The 22276-nt window shown below is 42.2% G+C and overlaps 1 protein-coding gene across 1 annotated transcript; it reads left to right on the top strand.

The window, feature by feature from the left end:
• Window positions 1-19326: 19326 nt before the first annotated feature.
• LOC123430401 (heavy metal-associated isoprenylated plant protein 16-like) lies at window positions 19327-20083 on the top strand. The gene has a single exon (XM_045114271.1). It carries the CDS (start codon window positions 19585-19587, stop codon window positions 19966-19968), a length of 384 nt encoding a protein of 127 aa, XP_044970206.1. The 5' UTR covers window positions 19327-19584; the 3' UTR covers window positions 19969-20083.
• The last annotated feature ends 2193 nt before the right edge of the window (window positions 20084-22276 follow it).

The raw sequence follows: 22276 nt of genomic DNA, 5'->3' as shown, positions 1-22276 counted from the left end.
TGTGAAGATGCTGCTAGAATTGCTAAACCTCATGCTAGAGACAAACATAAGCATGTTGTCGGCATGCCTGTTGTTTCTGTTAAGATAGGAGATCATTGTTATCATGGTTTATGTGACATGGGTGCTAGTGTTAGTGCAATACCTCGATATTTATATAATGAAACTAAAGATGAGATTGCACCTGTCGACATGGAATCTATTGATGTTACTATTCAACTTGCCAATAAAGATACTATCTGCCCTGTGGGAATTGTTAGAGATGTTGAAGTCTTGTGTGGTAAAACTAAGTATCCTAGTGATTTTCTCGTTCTTGCTACCACACAAGATAGCTTTTGTCCCATCATATTTGGTAGACCTTTTCTCAATACTGTTAATGCTCTGATTAATTGTGAGAAACAAACTGTCATTGTTGGCTTTGAAGGTGTGTCACATGAATTTAATTTTTCCAAGTTTGGTAGACAGCCTCATGAAAAAGAATTGTCTAGTAAGGATGAAATTATTGCTCTAGCTTCTATTGCTATGCCTCCTATTGATCCCTTAGAGAAATACTTGCTTGAGCATGAAAATGATATGCATATGGATGAAAGGAATGAGATAGATAGAGTTATCTTTGAACAACATACTATCCTCAAGAATAATTTGCCTATTGAATTACTTGGAGATCCACCTCCACCAAAGGGTGATCGTGTGTTTGAGCTTAAACAATTACCTGATACTCTTAAGTATGCTTATCTCGATGAAAAAGAGATATATCATGTTATTATTAGTGCTAACCTTTCAAAGCATGAAGAAAATAAAGTATTGAAAACTCTGCTATTGGATATACTCTTGATGATCTTAAGGGCATTAGTCCCACTCTATGCCAGTATAAAATCAAAACTGATCCTGATTCCAAACCAGTTGCCGATCATCAATGAAGATTAAATCCTAAGATGAAAGAGGTGGTAAGAAAAGAAATACTAAAGCTCCTGGAAGCAGGTATTATCTATCTTGTTGCTCATAGTGATTGGGTAAGTCCGGTGCATTGCGTCCCTAAGAAGGGAGGTATTACCGTTGTCCCTAATGATAAAGATGAATTGATCCCACACAGAATTGTTACTCGCTATAGGATGGTAATTGATTTTAGGAAATTGAATAAAGCCACTAGGAAAGATCATTACCATTTGCCTTTTATTGACAAAATTCTAGAAAGATTGTCTAAACACACACACTTTTTCTTTCTAGATGGTTATTCTGGTTTCTCCCAAATACCTGTTGCACAATCTGATCAGGAGAAAACCACTTTTACATGCCCTTTCGGTACCTTTGCTTATAGACGTATGCCTTTTGGTCTATGTAATGCACCTGCTACCTTTCAAAGATGTATGATGGCTATATTCTCTGACTTTTGTGAAAAGATTGTTGAGGTTTTCATGGATGATTTCTCCGTTTACGGATCTTCTTTTGATGATTGCTTGAGCAACCTTGATTGAGTTTTGTAGAGATGTAAAGATACCAACCTTGTCTTGAATTGGGATAAGTGCCACTTTATGGTTAATGAAGGCATCGTCTTAGGACATAAAATTTCTGAAAGAGGTATTGAAGTCGATAAGGCTAAAGTTGATGCGATCGAGAAAATCCATGCCCTACAGACATTAAAGGTCTAACAAGTTTCCTTGGTCCTGCTGGTTTCTATAGAAGGTTCATTAAAGACTTCTCTAAGATTTCTAGGACTCTTACCAATCTCTTGCAAAAAGATATTCCTTTTTTTATGATGATTGTGAGGAAGCATTTGAAATACTTAAGAAGGCCTTGATAACTGCACATATTGTTCAACCACCTGATTGGAACCTACCTTTTGAAATTATGTGTGATGCTAGTGATTATGTTGTTGGTGCTGTTCTAGGACAAAGAGTTGATAAGAAATTGAATGTTATTCATTATCCTAGTAAAACCCTAGACAGTGCCCAAAGAAACTATGCTACTACTGAAAAAGAATTTTTAGCAGTCGTGTTTGCATGTGATAAGTTCAGATCTTATATTGTTGATTCCAAAGTTACTATTCACACTGATCATGCTTCTATTAAGTATCTCTTGGAAAAGAAAGATGCTAAACCTAGACTTATTAGATGGGTTCTCTTGCTACAAAAATTTGATTTGCATGTTGTTGATAGGAAGGGTGTTGAGAACCCCGTAGCAGATAACTTGTCTAGGTTGGAGAATGTTCTTGATGACCTACAACCTATTGATGATAGCTTTCCTGATGAGCAATTGAATGTCATCAATGCTTCACGTAGTACACCATGTATGCTGATTATGCAAATTATATTGTTGCTAAATATATACCACCTAGTTTCACATACCAGCAAAAGAAGAAATTCTTCTTTGATTTGAGACATTACTTTTGGGATGATCCTCACCTTTATAAAGAAGGAGTAGATGGTGTCATTAGACGTTGTGTACCTGGGCATGAACAGGGACAGATCCGACAGAAGTTTCACTCCGAGGCTTACGGAGGACACCATGCGGGAGATAGAACTGCACTCAAGGTATTGCAATCTGGTTTTTATTGGCCTACTCTCTTCAAGGATGCTCGTAAGTTTGTCTTGTCTTGTGATGAATGTCAAAGAATAGGTAATATCAGTAAACGTCAGGAAATGCCTATGAATTATTCACTTTTCATTGAACCATTTGATGTTTGGGGTTTTGATTATATGGGACCTTTTCCAAAGTCTAACGGGTATACTCATATTCTAGTTGCTCTTGATTACATTACTAAGTGGGTAGAAGCTATCCCAACTAGTAGTGCTGATCATAACAACTCTATTAAGATGCTTAAAGAAGTTATTTTCCCTAGATTTGGAGTCCCTAGATACTTAATGACTGATGGTGGTTCACATTTTATTCATGGTGCTTTCCATAAAACGCTTGCTAAGTTTGATCTCAACCATAGAATTGCATCTCCTAATCATCCTCAGTCTAGTGGTCAAGTAGAGTTAAGTAATAGAGAAAATTAAACTAATTCTGCAAAAAGACTGTTAATAGGTCTAGAAAGAATTGGTCTAAGAAACTTTATGATGCATTGTGGGCTTATAGAACTGCTTATAAGAATCCCATGGGCATGTCTCCGTACAAAATGGTTTACGGTAAAGCGTGTCATTTACCTCTTGAGCTAGAGCATAAGGCTTATTGGGCAATCAAAGAGCTCAACTTTGATTTCAAACTTGCTGGTGAGAAGAGATTATTGGACATTAGCTCACTTGATGAATGGAGAACTCAGGCATATGAAAATGCCAAGTTGTTTAAAGAAAAGGTTAAGAGGTGGCATGATAAAAGGATACAAAAACGTGAGTTCAATGTAGGTGATTATGTCTTGCTATACAATTCTCGTTTAAGATCTTTTGCACGCAAGCTTCCCTCTAAGTGGGAATGTCCTTACATTGTCGAAGAAGTGTATCATTCCGGTGCCATCAAAATCAACAACACTGAAGGTAATTTTTCGAGAGTTGTAAATGGGCAAAGAATCAAGCATTATATCTCAGGTACTTCCATAAATGTTGAAAGCAATATTATTAATACCATAACTCCGGAGGAGTACATAAGGGATATTTATCAGCCTGTTTCAGACTCCGAAAACGAAGAGGTATGTCATGCGGTAAGTAAACCGACTCCAAAACTTTTCCAATAGAAATTTTTCTCCATTTTGGATTTTTTAGAAAAGTAGAAAAATTTAAGTAGTCCGGAAAGCGCACGAGGAGGCGACAAGCCTGCCACGCGCGGCCTCCCCCCCTGGGCGCGCCTGGGTGGCTTGTGAGCACCTCTTGTGTCTCCCAGACTCCGTTTTCTGGTGGAATACTCCTTTTGGTCAGTAAAAATTCATTATATATTCTCCCGAAAGGTCTAACCCTCGTATCACGCAAATATCCTCTTCTTCTGTTTCAGTAGCGGATTTAGGGCAAGATGTCTTCTCAAGATTCAGAGGGGGGGAGCTATGTGGTCGATTACCTTGCTAACCCCAAGGTCTATGGGGACTTGGATCCTTATGGTTGGACCACTGATGAGGAAGAAGATTATGATCCCAAGGGGAAGGAAGGAACAAGTTCCGATGAAGAGGAGGCTCCTCTACCCCAACCTGGAGACACACATGTGGAGTTCAAGAAGTCGAGCCTCCCTGACTCAGAAGAAGCCTAAGATTTTGTTTACCCCTTCTCGTCTTTTGCAGGAGAGTAAGGAAGAATTATGCCAAAGGGTGTTGAGGCTTGAAGAGGAAATTAACAATCTGAAGGAGCAGAATCTTGTGCTCAAGAGGAAACTAAACAAGTTTAAGAACTCTGCAACAACTCCACCACCATCACCTCTGAAGAAAGACAACTAAGCACGGGTATGCGCACTCCCCTTGGCTTGTGCCAAGCTTGGGAGAGTGGCCCCGGTATCGTATCACCATCACATCTTTTGCCTTTACCTTTTTCTTAGTTCGATCCTTTTTGGTCTTATCTTTCTCTAGTAGAATGAAGTTCTTAGTATGATCTAGGCTTGATTTTTGCTTTGTGTTACCCCCAATGTAATCGAGTTCGTGAGTTATAATAAGGTGTGTTTTAGTTAAGGGCCTTGCTTCATGCCATGATCTAAAGAAAAGAATAATAAAAGAACAAAAGCATGAATGATCATGTAATGATCTTATGGGAAGTGATGGCTTCACATATAAAAAGAATTTTGATTGAAACTTGTTGTGAGTGGACAACCGTAGACCTTGGTCATTGTTGCAATTAATAGGAAGTAATAAAGAAAGAGAGGTTCACATATAAATATATCATCTTTGACACCGTCTATGATTGTGAACACTCATTAAACTATTTCATGCTAAGAAGTAGATGTTGGACAAGGAAGACAACATAATGAATTATGTTTGCTTGGTTCCGAACAATGTTATATGTCTAGAGATTCGTTAGCATGTGCCGCTTGCTTCCACCTCTTATCAGCCAAAACTTCTGCACTAAGTAGAGACACTACTTGTGCATCCATAAACCCCCAACCCAGTTTTGCTATGAGAGTACACCATACCTACCTATGGATTGAATAAGATCCCTCAAGTAAGTTTTCATCGGTGCAAGCAATAAAAATTGCTCCCTAAATATGTATGATCTATTAGTGTGTGGAAAATAAGCTTTGTACGAACCTGTGATGAGGAAGACATAAAAGCGATAGACTGCATAATAAAGTTACTTATCACAGGAGGCAATATAAAGTGACGTTCCTTCACACTAAGAGATCACTCATCCAAAACCTCAAAAGCGCATGACAACCTCTGCTTCCCTCTGTGAAGGGCCTATCTTGTACCTTTACTTTTTATCTTTAAAAAAGTCCTCGTGATCAACACCAATTCCTTATTTCGCCATTATCTTGCCTAGCGTCATGTGCTAGGGAAAGATCTATATTCATATATCAACTTGGAAGTAAGTATTCATGAATTATTATAGTTGACATTACCCTTGAGGTAAATAGTTGGGAGGCGAAACTATAAGCCCCTATCTTTCTCTGTGTCCAACTGAAACTTTGGTCTCATGAGTACCGCATGAGTTTTAGCAAGTGTAGAAGATTAAAAGATGATTAAGTATGTGGATTTGCATGACAAGCTCTTAATTGACTCTTTCCGATGTTATGATAAATTGCAATTGCTTCAATGACTAAAGACTATTGGTTGTTAATTCTCAATAAGGTTCTTGATCCATACTTTATTGTGAAGGAATTTTCACTTTAGCATAAGAGATTATATGACGGTATTGTTGTTCTAAATTTGATCATCATGCCTCCATGTCCATATTTTGTTTTATCGACACCTCTATCTCTAAACATGTGGGCATATTTATTGATCTTGGTTTCCGCTTGAGGACAAGCGAGGTCTAAGCTTGGGGGAGTTGATACGTCCATTTTGCATCATGCTTTTATGTTGATATTTATCACTTTATGGGATGTTATTACACATTACAGTACAACACTTATGCCTTTTCTCTCTTATTTTATAAGGTTTACATGAAGAGGGAGAATGCCGGCAGCTGGAATTCTGGGCTGGAAAAGGAGCAAGTTTGAGATACCAATTCTGCACAACTCCAAAAGCCGTGAAAATCAACGAGGAATTATTTTGGAATTTATAAAAAATACTGGGCGGAAGAAGTACTAGAGGGGAGCCACCAGGAGGCCACAAGCCTGCCAGGCGCGCCCTACCCCCTGACTGCGCCTGGGTGGCTTGTGGGACCCCTATTACCCCTTCGGCTCCAATCTTCTGCTATAAGGAGGGTTTCGTCCCAGAAAAAATCAGGAGAGGGCTTTCGGGAAGAATCACCTCTGCCACGAGGCGGAACTTGAGCAGAACCAATCTAGAGCTCAGGCAGGGCTGTCCTGCCGGGGAAACTTCCCTCCCGAAGGGGGAAATCATCGTCATCATCATCACCAACACTCCTCTCATCGAAGGGGACTCATCTCCATCAACATCTTCATCAGCACCATCTCATCTCAAAACCCTAGTTCATCTCTTGTAACCAATCTCCGTCTCGCGACTCCGATTGGTACTTGTAACGTTGCTAGTAGTGTTAATTACTCCTTGTAGTTTATGCTAGTTGGATTACTCGGTGGAAGATCATATGTTCAGATCCTTAATCCTATTCAATACCTCTCTGATCATGAACATAATTATGCTTCGTGAGTAGTTACGTTTGTTCCTGAGGACACTGGATAAGTCTTGCTATATGTAGTCATGTGAATTTGGTATTCGTTCGATATTTTGATGCGTTGTATGTTGTCTTTCCTCTAGTGGTGTTATGTGAACGTCGACTACATAACACTTCACCATTATTTGGGCCTAGAGGTAGGCATTGGGAAGTAATAAGTAGATGATGGGTTGCTAGAGTGACACAAGCTTAAACCCTAGTTTATGTGTTGCTTCGTAAGGGGCTGATTTGGATCCACTAGTTTAATGCTATGGTTAGACTTAGTCTTCACTCTTCTTTCGTAGTTACACACGCTTGCGAGAGGGGCTAATCATAAGTGGTCTGTTTGTCCAAGTAAGGACAGCACCCAAGAACCGGTCCACCCACATATCAAAATATCAAAGTAGCGAACGCGAATCATATGAACATGATGAAAACTAGCTTGACAGAAATTCCCATGTGTCCTCGGGAGCGCTTTACCTCATATAAGAGTTCGTCTAGGCTTGTCCCTTGCTACAAAAGGGATTGGGCCATCTTGCTGCACCTTTGTTACTATTGTTACTTGCTACCCATTACGAATTATCTTATCACATAACTATTTGTTACCGATAATTTCAGTGTTTGCACTGAATACCCTGCTGAAAACCATTTGTCATTTCCTTTTGCTCCTCGTTGGGTTCGACACTCTTACTTATCGAAAGGACTATGATAGATCCCCTGCACTTGTGGGTCATCAGGGGTATATGAGAACGAAGACATCATGATCCACTTGAAGAATTTAGAAGAGATGGTGATATTAGAAATGAATGGAATACATGAGAATGAAGAGATCTTGAGCCGTCTAACAGAAAACTTGGATGAGGCACTAGAATAATTGAGAGACGAACGAAGAGACAACAATTGAGAAGAATTTGAGAGCGAAAGCTGAAAGCTAAGAACGAAGAAATCTTGTGAATGATGGCCTTCAGAGTATCGAGAAATGAACACAACACTGAAATGCACCAGATAGATATGGAAAGAATTAGTCATGATTGACAACAACTAAGAAGATAGCACGAGCTGAGATGACAATCTTAAAAAAATGGACAAGATTTGAGAGAAACACGCCTTCGGTCTTCCAAGTTGTTAATGATGAGAAGAACACCACCAAGAATAACTAAGACACTCTGGAATAAGAATATAAAAAGTTGAGCCAATGATAAAATAATTTCGATTGACCTTGGAGAAGGCATATGACTCATGGAAATCTTTCTTACGTCACACTTGAAAGAATTACAGATCTCGAGGAAAGATTAGAAGATCCAGGTAACATCCTGGGAAAACCTGTGGGCTATGAGCCCACTAAAAGAAAACACAGTTGTAAAGGTTGCTCAGAAAGAGAGATATTGCACCAGTATAACTGAAACTTGATGAGATGATAGCCTTGAAGCAATGGAAAGGAATGAGACATGAATTTCTGAGATATCTTCAACACTCCAAATAGAATAGAGAGATAAATAATGAGAGAGGTCTGAATATGAATTTCCAACATGGGAAAGAATTTAAAGGATGAAAATAATATGATGAACACGGAGAGCTTGAATTGAATTAAATCCACCGGAGAAGAAAACAAGAATGAAAGATAATGAACTTAGAACTCCTGAGAATCTTCACAATGAATCACCGGATAGAATACGGAAGAGAAGATAGCGGAAGCATCCATGAATTGAACTGCACTTGGATGATAACTGAATCATTGAAGAAAAGGGCAGGACAGTGGTGAAAAACAAAGACAACTTGGGACAGATGAGATGAACTTCGGAAAGAAATGAGAGATTGATCTTGCAATATTGGAGAGGATTGAATTGACTTGAACAGAAGCACACGAGTTGAAAGGAATTGATATGACGACTCCGGTTGAAAAGAATTGATAAGGAAATTGAATGAGCAAAATAATTTGCATTCCCATAAAACTATGAGAACAACACTGAGAAAGTTATGAATTCACCACTTGACATTGAACCAACTCGAATTACCATACTTCAACAAAACAAAGAATGAGGCTTGCAAATTAGCCAGAACAAACATATGACAGAGATTTTGCTCGATATTTTTGTGGATAGGATCGCATGGGCTCGATCGTACATTGGATTGTCATACTGAAATGACGCTCAAATATGCTCCCAGGGCATGCGAACTACAAGGCTTGTCGAAGCATACTGATGACATATATCGAGATTGTCCATTGTAAAGACGACCGTGAACAAAGGAATTCACTCAATGTCGAACCCCAACCTCACATCATGCATCTGTTGGAAGATTGTCCTATAAGTAACTACTTGAATTCCCACCTAAGAACTCCCGAAATTTATGTTCATGCAATCGGGTCCACGGATACAAGGAGTAAAATCCAGCACTCAACTCCTAGCAATAACACTAACCTGTCGAGTGTATAACATTCATCAACACATAACTAGAGATCCCGAAAACTCATCTATCTCAGACCCTCGTAATCAAAATGATACCAAGTATGGCAGTACATCCGAACTCTCTCCACCAGTACTAAGGATGCCGGACAAATCTCGCCACTACTAGTATTGAAGTAATTTCGAACATCCTTCGTCCTGAGATACTGAGAAATCTGAATGATAATGATGTGCTCAAGAATCCCCTAGAGCTCAACTCCCCAGAAGAAATCAAGTCAGACAGGAGGCACCAAGACAGAACTCCGTCACTTCGACATCATATAGATTCCAAAAATATCCGCATGATCCTAAAAAAAATTGAGTGAGAAAAGGAATATAATTAAAATTATTACGTCAAGATTCCTCACGAGAGCATAGAAGAAGAGAAAAAAGAATCTTACTCTCCGATATATAACTAGACTCAAAGTAGTTTTCACTAGACATGACTCGGCCAAGTTCGATCAATCAAGGGAGGTCCTAGGTCGTTACTGCTATGATACCAACTTGTAACGTTCAACATGCGATCCTATCCTTATTTTGACGCGAGGGCCTCGACAAGGATAGAAGCGCATCTCGTCGTTTTACAAGAATGGATATCGTTACAAGTACATGTACTAAAGAGATGAGTATATGGAATTGGCTTACACTTTCCACAAGCTACATCAAGTTCACATCAGTACAACAACATAATCAATCATCATGAAGAAGAGTAGGGTCCGACCATGGACAAAAACAAATGATAAAAGAACGACGTCCATCCTTGCTATCTGAGGCTGCCGCCCTGGAACCCATCCTAGATCGATGAAGAATAAGAACAAACTCCAAATAGAATAATCATCACGCTCACGTTAGAGTATTACCTTACTTGTACCAAGAACTTGTGTTGTAGTAATATGTGAGCCAAAGGGACTTAGCAATCTCAATTCCAAAGGTATCAAGACTAGCAAAGCTTAATGGGAGAGGTTTGGTTAAGTGGTGAGGCTGCAGCAACCGACTAAGCATTTATTTGAGGTGTCTAACTTATGAGTACGAGAATAAAAGAGGGGGTCATCTATGCATGGTGAACATGAACTACTATGATCAAATGAATGATCCAGAACACCTACTTACGCCAGACATAACCCCACCGTGTCCTTAATCGGAGAAGGAACTCATGAAGGAGACAGTCACGGTTACGCACATAGTTGGCATCTTTTAATTAAGCTTACTTCAAGTTAAGGTTTGGTGGTAACTTGATCTGAAGCTTCATGATCACCATCATCAACTATCCACTTCAACTAGTGTAGCTGCCATAGGAACATCTTCCTGCGCCCTGCTACGAATTGGTAGAAGTGAGCGTTCAATTACCTCATCAAGCTTCCACCATCCTCCCACTCAATTCTTTCGAGAGACACTTTTTCTCAAGAAAGGATCCTTTTATGGAAACAAACACTTTGCTTTTGGATCTGAGATAGGAAGTATTCCCAACTATTTTGGGTACCCTATGAAGATGCATTTATCCGCTTTCGGTTCGAGCTTATCACGCTGAAACTTTTTCACATAAGCATCGCAGCCCCAAACTTTTAAGAAACGACAGCTCAGGTTTCTCAATACTATAGTTCATATGGTGTCATCTCAACAAAATTATGTGGTGCCCTATTTAAAGTGAATGCGGTTGTCTCTAATGCCTAACCCAAAAACGATAGTGGTAATTCGATAAGAGACATCATAGTATGCACCATATCCAATAGGGCGAGGGCTATGACGTTCAGACACACCATCACACTATGTTGTTCCAGGTGGCATGAGTTGAGAAACAATTTTCATAGTGTCTTTATGTTTACCAAACTTGCAACTCAGATATATTTTTACCTCCACGATCACATCGTGGACATATTATCCTCTTGTCACGACGATTTTCAACTTCACTATGAAATTGCTTGAACTTTTTAATATTTCAGACTTGTAATTCATCAAGCAAATACACTGGTATCTACTCAAATCGTAAGTGAAGTAATAACGTAACGATATCCACTTCATGCCTCGGCGGTCATTGGAATGCATACATCAAAATGTATTATTTCCAACAAGTCACTTACTCGTTCCATCTCACTGAAAACGAGGCCTTCAATCATCTTGCCCATGTGGCATGATTTGCATGTCTCAAGTGATTCAAAATCAAGTGAGTCTAAACAATCCATTTGCATGGAGTTTCTTCATGTGTTTACACCAATAGGTATGGCTCGCATGTCTCAAATGATTCAAAAATGAGTGAGTCCAATGATCCATCAGCATGGAGCTTCTTCATGCGTTTTATACCAATATGAGTCAAGTGGTTGTGCCACAAGTAAGTGTTACTATCATTACTACTTTGCATCTTTTGGCATCAATATTATGAACATGTGTATCACTATGATCGAGATTCAATAAACCATTCATGTTAGGTGCAAGACCATTGAAGGTATTATTCAAGTAAATAGAGTAACCATTATTCTCTTTAAATGAATACCCGAATTGCAATAAACACAATCTAATCATGTCTATGCTCAAGGTAAACACCAAGTAACAATTATTTAGGTTCAACACTAATCCCGATGGTAGAGGGAGCGTGTGATGTTTGATCACATCAACCTTGGAATTACTTCCAACACACATCGTCACCTCACCCATGCTAGTATCCGTTTATTCCGTAGCTATAATTCCGAGTTACTAAAACTTAGCAACTGAACCGGTATCTAATACCCCGGTGCTACTAGGAGTACTAGCAAGGTACACATCAATATAATGTATATCCAATATAATTTTGTCGAGTTTGCCAGCCTTCTTATCTACCCAGTACCTTGGGTAGTTCCGCTTCAATGATTGTTCCCCTCATCACAGAAGCACTTAGTCTTGGGTTTGGGTTCAACCTTGGGTTTCTTTACTAGAGTGGCAACAGGTTTTCCATTCATGAAGGATCCCTTCTTGCCCTTGCCCTTCTTGAAACTAGCTGTTTTACTAACGATCACCAATTGATGCTCCTACTTGCTTTCTACTTTCGTGGTGTCAAACATCGCGAATTACTCAGCGATCACCTTTTGCATCCCTGATCATGAAGCTCCAGTAGCTTGGTGGCAGTAACTTTGGAGAACTATGTCAATCATTATCTTATCTGGAAGATCAACTCCCACTCGATTCAAGCGATTGTAGTACTCAGACAATCTGAGCACATGCTCAACGATTGAGCTTTTCTCCCTTAGTTCGCAGGCCAAAAATCTTGTGGGAGGTCTGATACCTCTCAGCGTGGGCACGAGCCTGAAATCCCAACTTCAGCTCTTGGAACATATCATATGTTCCATGACGTTCAAAATGTCTTTGGCGCCTCAATTCTAAGCCGTTAAGCATTACACACTGAACTATCACGTAGTCATCAAAAACGTGTATGTCTAATGTTCACAACATCCACAAACGACGCTCGGGGTTCAGCACACCGAGCGGTGCATTAAGGACATAAGCCTTGTGGGCAGGAATGAGGACAATCCTGAGTTTACGGACCCAGTCCGCATAATTGCTACTATCATCTTTCAACTAAGTTTTCTCTAGGAACATATCAAAAACAGTAGAGCTACAGCGCAAGCTACAACATAATTTGCAAAGACATTTTGACTATGTTCATGATAATAAGTTCAATTAATCATATTACTTAAGAACTCCCAGTCAATTTGACATCCCTCTAGTCGTTCGAGTGACACATGATCCAAATTCACCAACTCAAGTCCAATCATCACGTGAGTTATGTTGGCTTCAATGGTGAACATCTCTATGTTGATCATACCTACTATATGACTCATGTTCGAACTTTCGGTCTCTTGTGTTCTGATGACACACAAGTGTAGGGGATCTATCGTAGTCCTTTCGATAAGTATGAGTGTCGAATCCAACGAGGATCAGAAGCAAATGACAAGCGGATTTCAGTAAGATATTCTCTGGAAGCACTGAAATTATCGGTAATAGATAGTTTTTTTATAAGGTAATTTGTAACGGGTAAGAAGTAACAATTGTAACTAAGGTGCGGCAAAGTGGCCCAATCCTTTTTGTAGCAAAGTACAAGCCTGTACAAACACTTATATAAAAAAGCGCTTCTGAGGACACATGGGAATTTATGTCAAGCTAGTTTTCATCATGCTCATATGATTCGTGTTCGTTACTTTGATAATTTGATATGTGAGTGGACCGGTGCTTGGGTGCTGCCCTTACTTGGACAAACCTCCCACTTATGATTATCCTCTCTCGCAAGCATCCGCAACTATGAAATAGGAATTAAGATAAATCTAACCATATAATTAAACATATGGATCCAAATTAGCCCCTTACGAAGCAACGCGTAAACTAGGGTTTAAACTTGTGTCACTCTAGCAACCCATCATCTACTTATTACTTCCCAATGCCTTCCTCTAGGCCCAAATAATGGTTAAGTGTCATGTAGTCGACGTTCACATGACACCATTAGAGGAGAGACAACATATAACTTATCAACATATCGAACGAATACCAAATTCACATGATTACTTATAACAAGACTTATCCCATGTACCCAGGAAAAAACGTAACTACGCACAAAGCATAATCATGTTCATGATCATAGGAGTATTAATAATAATTAAGGATCTGAACATATGATCTTCCACCAAATAAACCAACTAGCATCAACTACAAGGAGTAATCAACACTACTAGCAACCCACAAAGATCGGATACAAGAGATGAACTATGGTTTGGAGAGAAGATGGTGCTGATGAATATATTCATGGAGATTGACCCCCTCTCGATGAGAGGATCGTTGGTGATGACGATGGCTTTGATTTCTCCCTCCGAGAGGGAAGTTTCCCCAGCGGAATAGCTCCACCGGAGCTCTAGATTAGTTATGTCGAAGTTCCGCCTCGAGATGACGGCGTTGCGTTCCGAAAGCTCTGATATGATTTTTTCCACCTCAAAACCCTTCATATAGCAGAAGATGGGCACCGAAGGCCTTCCAGGGGGCCCACAAGCCTGTAGGGCATGGCCAGGGGTGTTGGTCGCGCCCCCTGGCTTGTGGCCACCTGGTGGATCCCCTCCGGTACTTCTTTCGCCCATTATTTTTTATATATTCCAAAAGAATTCTCCGTAACTTTTCAGGACTTTTGGAGCTGTGCAGAATAGGTCTCTTAGATTTGCTCCTTTTCCAATCCAGAATTCCAGGTGCCGACGTTCTCCCTCTTCATGTAAATCTTGTAAAATAACAGAGAAAAGGCATAAGTATTGTACCATAATGTGTAATAATAGCTCATAATGCAATAAATATTGATATAAAAGCATGATGCAAAATGGACGTATCAACTCCCCCAAGCTTAGACCTCGCTTGTCCTCAAGCGAAAGGCAAGATCAATAAATATGCCCACATGTTTAGAGATAGAGGTGTCAATAAAATAAAATACGGACATGAAGGCATCATGATTATCTTTAGAACAACACATATTGACATAGAATATCTTATACTAGAGTAACAGTTCATTCACAAGGCAAAATATGCATCAAGAAACGACGAACTGTCGCAACCGTGCACACTCGGGGAGAACACAATTTTATCTTAAAATTTTAGTGAGGGGTCACCTTATAATGCTATCGTTGTCCTAAGCAAAATAAGGTCCATAAAAAGATTAACATCACATGCAAATCATAAGTGACATGATATTTCCATGAACTTGTGCTTCTTGATCTCCATCACCAAAGCACCGGCATGATATGCGCCACACCATGATCTCCATCATCATGATCTCCATCATTGTGCTGCCATCGAGGTTGCCGCGCCACCTATGCTATTACTACTAAAGATACTGAACTAGCGATAAAGTAAAGCATCACCGGGCGCAAAAATAATTAAAGACAACCCTATGGCACCTGTCGGTTGCCGTAGCATCGACGTGCAAGTCGATATTTAACTATTACGACATGATCATCTCATACATCAAATATATCATATCATGTCTTTGGCCATATCACATCATATGCATACCCTGCAAAAACATGTTAGACGTCCTCTAATTTGTTGTTGAATATTTTACATGGCTATGGGTATCTAGTATCTTACTTATGCAAAACCACAACGGTGATATGCAAGTTGCTATTTCACCTTCTCCAAGGACCGCCTCGATCAAATCCGATTCAACTAAAGTAGGAGAAACAGACACCCGTCAGTCATCTTTATGTAAGAAATTCCATGTTAGTCGATGAAACCAGTCTCTTGTAAGCATACGAGTAATCTTGGTCTGGGCCGCTTCATCCAACAATACCGCCAAATCAAGAAAAGACTAAGGAGGGCAGCAATCTAAATATCAACGCCCAAAAGCTCCTTTGTGTTCTACTCGAGATGTCATCTACGCATAGACCTAGCTCATGATGCCACTGTAGAGGAACATCGCATGGGAAACAAAAAAATTCGTACGCACACGCAAGACCTATCCATGGTGATGATCATCTACGAGAGGAGAGAGTGCATCTACATACCCTTGTAGATCGCTAAGCGGAAGCGTATATAAAGTGGTTGATGTAGTGGAACATCTTCATGATCCAAATTGCAGCCCATCCCGCGGTCTCATCATGATCCGTCCCGCGATCCCATCACGATCCATCCCGATCTAGTGCCGAACGGACGACACCCCTGCACGTTCAGCACATGTACAGCTTGATGACGATCACCGCCTTCTTGATCCAGCTAGATGCATGAGTTCTCCAGCACGACGGTGTGGTGGTGGTGGTGGTGAACTAATCCAGCAGGGCTTCACCAAGCTTTGCAGAACTAATCTAGACGAAGAAGACGATATATTGAGGAGAGGGCAACACGTGGCTTTTTGTGGTGTGGGCTAGCCCTAAAACCTCTATTAGATATAGGAGGAAGAAGAGGGACAGCTGCCTTGCCTCCTCCTCCAAGGAGAGGTTCGGCCGAGCCAACAAGGCAGGAGAGTCCTCCTCCAATTCGGTTTGATGGAGGACTCCCTTCCTAGTTGTTTTCCTTCTTCCCTCTTTCTTCTCTTTTCCTTTTCTTTTATACTTGGCCGAAATAGGCTTATTGGGCTGGCCGCATTAGCCCACTAAGGGCTGGTGCACCACCTTTAGGCCTATTAGGTACTCTCCCAGGTGGGTGGCCCCTCCCGGTAAAACCCAGGAACCCATTCGTCACTCCCGGTACTTTATCGGGAATGCCCAAAAACTTTACGGAAGGCAAATGCAACTTGCGTATATATCAATCTTTACCTCCGGACCATTCCGGAGCTCCTCTTGACGTCCGGGATCTCATCCGGGACTCTGAACAACTTTCGGTCATCAACATACATAACTCAATAATATCGAAACATCACCGAACCTTAAGTGTGCAGTCCCTGCGGGTTCGAGAACTATGTAGACATGACCTGAGACACTCTCCGAGCAATAAATAATAGCGGGTCCTGGATGCCTATATTGGTTCCTACATATTCTACGAAGATCTTTATTGGTTGAACCTCTATATCAAGGATTCAGTTAATCCCGTATGTTGTTCCTTTTGTCCTTCGGTATGTTTCTTGCCCGAGATTCGACCGTCTGTATCTCTATACCTAGTTCAATCTCGTTACTAGCAAGTCTCTTTACTCGTTCCGTAATACAAGAACTCGTGACTAACTCCTTAGTCACATTGCTTGCAAGGCTTGTTGTGATGTTGTATTACCGAGTGGGCCCTGACATACCTCTCCGTCACACGGAGTGAAAATTCCTAGTCTTGATCCACGCCAACCCAACAGACACCTTTGGAGATACCTGTAGAGCACCTTTATAGTCTCCCAGTTACGTTGTGACGTGTGATACACACAAGGAACTCCTTCGGTGCCCGGGAGTTGCATGATCTCATGGTCATAGAAACAAATACTTGACATGGAGAAAACAGTAGCAATAAACTAACGCGATCATATGTTATGTTCATTGTTTGGGTCGTGTCCATCACATCATTCTCCTAATGATGTGATCCCATTATCAAGTGACAACACTTGTCTATGGCCAGGAAGCCTGGACCATCTTTGATCAACGAGCTAGTTAACTAGAGGCTCACTAGGGACATTGTGTTGTCTATGTATCCACACATGTATTAAAGTTTCGAATCAATACAATTCTAGCATGGATAATACACGATTATCATGAACAAGGAAATATAATAATAACGAAATTATTTTTGCCTCTAGGGCATATTTCCAACATAGGTGGTATGTCGTATCCATAGGGAGGGTTCCGGGAGTGTACGAGGAGTGGTGAGAGTGTCAGGCCCAAATGCATCGCTTCCCGGGCAGCAGCGGGAAAGGGTTTGATAGCAAAATCAAGGCGGAAGCTAATTACTTGAGATGGACGCTAGCGCGAGAGAGAAATCTGAACCGACGCCCTAAAAACCACTACATAATCCCGATTTTGCTCATGGTGATCGGCCTTCTCTTGTATATGATCATATCATAGCTAGGTTAGATAGATGATGAAACATGAGTGTGACCATGGTTAGTTGCATGCATTTGTTACTTGTAATAACATGTATCGCTATCTCTTAGAAACTTGTAATAACGTGTTCGACCATTAGTGATGATGATGAGATGAGATGAAAGACCTTCTTTTCTTTATTGATACCGATGATTAGATATTTTGGTATCTTATCTGTTTCAGTGAATATGCGTGTTCTTATTGTATATAAGCCGTATTTGTTTCATAATGCGAAACTGCCAAAGAATAGCATAAAAACTCGAAGTAGCACTGGTCCTAAGTTTACCAGCAGCTTGTGTTTAGTAGTAGCACTATTAGCACATGTGCGCCCTGCGGATAGTTAGCTGTAGCACCAACATAAGGAGCGCTACTAATATAGGATCTTACCAGCAGCGCCGGGTAGAAAGTGTGCTGCTGCTAAAAAACAACTATAACATCGTAGTTGTAGCGCGCCTACCCGCGCTACTGGTAGCCTAAAACCCAGCACTACTGGGAGGGTTTTCCCTAGTAGTGCTTGGGAGACCCCTAGAGTTGAGAACCGATAGGCCGGCTAGCGCTAGCATCGATCACCAGTCCTGCAGCCCGTAGAGCGAGACGAGCTCGGTCCTGTAGCACCGTGAGGGGGACGAGGCCAGTCTTGCCGCACCATGCGCGAGACGAGCTCGGTCCTGCTACACGAGCACGAGACGAGGTCGGTCCTGCTGCACGGGACGTGAGACAAGCGATGTACCTTTGCTAAGAGACGGCCATCCCTTTGATGGAAGTAGCGTCCGAACGACATGGAGATGGGATGAAAGTCAAAACGGTCTGAACGCACACGAGGCAACGTCGGAGAAGCCGGCCGTCGCCGCAGGCAGATACGCCGAGCCACTGAAAAACCGCCACGACACCGAGATGCACCATCGTCGGTCCTCACCACGACGCCGTCCACAAACAAAGCAACGGGCACGCCCGGCCGTTGCCCGGCGAGCTCCAACTGCCGGAGCCGCCAGACAAGCACCACCCCTACCATGCACCGCCGGCCGACCACCATCGCTAGATCTAGCCGGATCCAACAGGAGGTCATCCGCGAGCCACCTCCCCAGACGGGAGCGCAGCGCCCCCCCCCCCCCCCCCCCCCCCCCCCGCGCGCGCGTGACCCAGTACGCCGGGCATCACCACCAGCCGATCTCCCCGCCGCCCCGCGAGCCCGTCGCCGCGTCCCTGTGCCCCGCAGCCACCCAACACGGCCACTCGAGGGACTCCCGGCGCCTGCGCCCCACGAGGAGAGGGGAAGGAAGGGCCTAGCCGTCGCTGCGCCCTCCAGGCTTTGCTCGGCAGCGCTTGCCGGCGTCGACAGGAAGGGGGGGGGGGTGTTAGTTCACCAAGGTCCGGTTTAGGAACGATGGATCAGTTGAATTTGAGCTATTGTATCCATGCATTTTGTCCTCTCATGCTATTGTATGGACTTAGTATACGTGGGTATGCCCGCGACCGCGTCTTCGAAGAAGCCTGGAACGTGGCCAATCAAGAATAATTAGGTCGCGTCGTCTTGGAATTCATATCTCGTCACAAGTCATTGTATAACGTCTCTCCATTGGTAGCCTGCCGATTGGAAAATTCAAGCGAGAGCATATGATTGCGATCAGGACGCGCTTACATCTACTTGCCCATTTGGGCACTTGTCTTAAATAGTCTACTCACTCCGAGCTCAACTGCCGCTGCTACAAATCTTCTTATGACTTGCTTCGTTGGGAACGCTCCTGACTTCCTGAGTCCTGTCTACATTTGTGTTCTCTACAGCCGCGCCCACTGCGTGCGCGTATATAAGGACAGGGGCTATAGCTATCCCATTCACACCATTACAAACCTAGACACGAACACGAACCACTCTAGCCAAAGATCGATCAGTTGCTACCCAAACCATTCTAGCTTCGCCTCGAACACAAGCATTTCTCGATTCATAGGCATCTAGCAACCCAGCAGCAAGCAATGCAGCAAAAGATTGTCATCAAGTTGAGCATGTCGTGCGACAAACGACGCTCCAAAGCATTGACGCTGGCTGCCAGAGCAGCCGGGGTGACGTCCATGGTGATAACCGGCGACGCCAGGGACCAGCTGGAGGTGGTTGGCGACGGCGTCGACGCGGTGTGCCTCGTCAGCTGCCTCCGCAAGAAGCTCGGCCACGCCCAAATCATCAAGATTGAGGAGGTGAAGAAGCCGGAGGAGAAGAAGAAGGACGACCCGAAGCCGGAACCGGCCGAGCCCGTGTACCTGCCGCCGTACTACTACCCGCACAGCTACTACCACCATCAGTACCAGCCGCCGCACATGGTCGTCTGCGAGGAACAGCCCAGCAACTGCATGACCATGTAATTGCCAGACAACGATTTTGACGTAGTACTTTAATTTTGTTAGCATGCAACTTTGCATGGTTACATGTACACGTGTTTATTGATTCATTGGACGAAATAAAGAGGACAGATGTCATTCTGTGACTTCGCTTGGCTAATTTCGAGTCAGAAATCAAGGCAAACGCCATGGTCATGTGAATTTTTGTTCTCAGTCGCTTGCTTCTTGGCGAAGGGTTCGTAGATCAGATGTGGATTGGGGATTTGGGCCTGTGCATGTGCATCTGCATGTGCCGTTTCGTACGGTGAGGGAAGTAGTCAAACATCACAACCCATAGTACGTCGGCCCCACATAATGACAGTAGTCCATATGATGATGATTTTTAGACCTAATAATATGATGATTAGGTGATAATACTGGATGTACATCCAGTAAAGCCGCAAATGGAAATGAAAAGTCAAACATTATATCCGAGTAAGACCCAAATATTGTTTGAGCTATCTGTGCTCAAAATATACGAATAAACATTTGGACAGGACCATGGGATTTTCTGATGGAAAACAATACACATTGTTGAGTGGCCATCTTCCTGTCGAGGTTCTCAGAATGGCCTGGTTTTCCTTTTTTTTCTTGCGATGGAGTAATTAATTAGTACCTTTGTGGGGTATGGGAGGGCGACGAGTGAAGTAGCCAAACTGCTGACCAGAAATTCAGAACAACAGCAGAAGTACAAGACTGTTGGCATCAGATTGTCCCCATCTCCACAATTCCCAACTGTAAACAAAAAGATTATCCATCTGCACGGCAATTAGAGGAGTCTGTTTTCTATAAGAAAGTGTAGACCTGCTGTCCTACCCCCGTTTGTGCACGTTTTATTTTCTTATGGCAAACATCGTGTACTCACCAGATAGGAAGGCTTCAACACAAGCAACACACCCGCGGATAAATGATGTTGAACATTTGGAACACTTTCTCAGCAAATTGGAAAAAATTTGTGCAAACACTACGGATTTAATATAATTCGGACGAAATTCAATATATTTTAGGCATATTTTAATTAAAATAGGTAAAACTATGTGCACGTCCGAACGCGTGGAGCTCCATTCCCACGACACGGATATACTAGTGACTACAGCCGGCCGTGACGTATCCCCTTGCCTTCTTCATGTGTGGCAACCCGCTCATCACACTGTTGGGAGTCCGAGAGTCATACTCCCCTCTCCCTATCTCCGGCTACGCCACTCGCCGGAGTTGTAAAGGGGTGCTTCAGCCGGAGGTGAAGGCTTGCATCTGCTTTTGTGAAGCGCGGATCCGTGCTCGTTTTCAGGGCGGGGGACGTGGTCCCAGTGAGAGAGAATGATACACCGGCTGTGGATGTCAGCGACTCGCATGCGGTGGCCTTCCTTTGACCTAAGCGGTGACGACCTCACATGTACTAGTTTTTCTCGGTATTGTCTCATACGTCTCCAACGTATCTATGATTTTTGATTGTTTCATATTATTATATTATCAATCTCGAATGCTTTATATGCAACTATATTTTAATTTATATCATTTTCTGAAACTGACCTATTAACTCGATGCTTAGTGTCAGTTCCTGTTTTTTTTGCTTGTTTTTCACCTTTTTAAAGAAATAGTACCAAACGAAGTCCAAACACGATAAAAATTTACGGGGATTATTTCTCGGCATAAAGAGATCTTAAAATCTTCGGGAGGTGGACAAAAGAGACATGAGGGAGCAACGAGCCCGTAGGGACGCCCTGGGGTAGGGCGTGTCGTGCAGGCTCGTGACTCCCTCGCGCGACCCCTGGCCTAATTGCACTTTTATACGTTTGCAAATACCCTAAAACCAACAGATAGCCACCCGAAATATTTTTTTCGTCGCCAAAAGCCTCTGCTCCACCGTGTTCCCATTTGGAGGCTTTTTCCGATAATTTGTCGGAGGGGGAATGAATCATAGAGGCCTTCTCCATCAATTTTTATGCCTCCATAATAATGTGTGAGTAGTTCAAGAGAGACCTATAGGTCTATAGTTATTATCTAGATGGCTTCTTCTCTTTCTCTTTGAGCTTCAATACAATCTTATCCTCGATTCCTAGGAGTTTTATCCAGTGTAATCTTCTTTGGTAGTGTGTCTTGTTGGGATCCAATGAATTGTGGGTTTATGATGAGGTTATTCATGGAAAGTAATTGAGTCTAATCTGAACTTATTATGCATGATTTTTATAGCTTCACATTTCTCTTTGATCTATCTGTTTGGTTTGGTCAACTAGATTGATTTATCTTCAGTAGGATTGGTGCGCTGTAATGGGTTTAATCTTGCGGTGCTCTA

This window comes from Hordeum vulgare, chromosome 2H (assembly GCF_904849725.1).
Source record: "Hordeum vulgare subsp. vulgare chromosome 2H, MorexV3_pseudomolecules_assembly, whole genome shotgun sequence".
In the NCBI taxonomy this organism is placed as follows: Eukaryota; Viridiplantae; Streptophyta; class Magnoliopsida; order Poales; family Poaceae; genus Hordeum; species Hordeum vulgare.
The sequence above is the reverse complement of the archived record's forward strand: the minus strand, read 5'-3'. Positions and strand labels throughout refer to the sequence as shown.

Excerpts from the sequence above, each read along its gene's own strand:
- LOC123430401 (XM_045114271.1), top strand. The coding sequence starts at position 19,585 with ATGCAGCAAAAGATTGTCATCAAGTTGAGCATGTCGTGCGACAAACGA.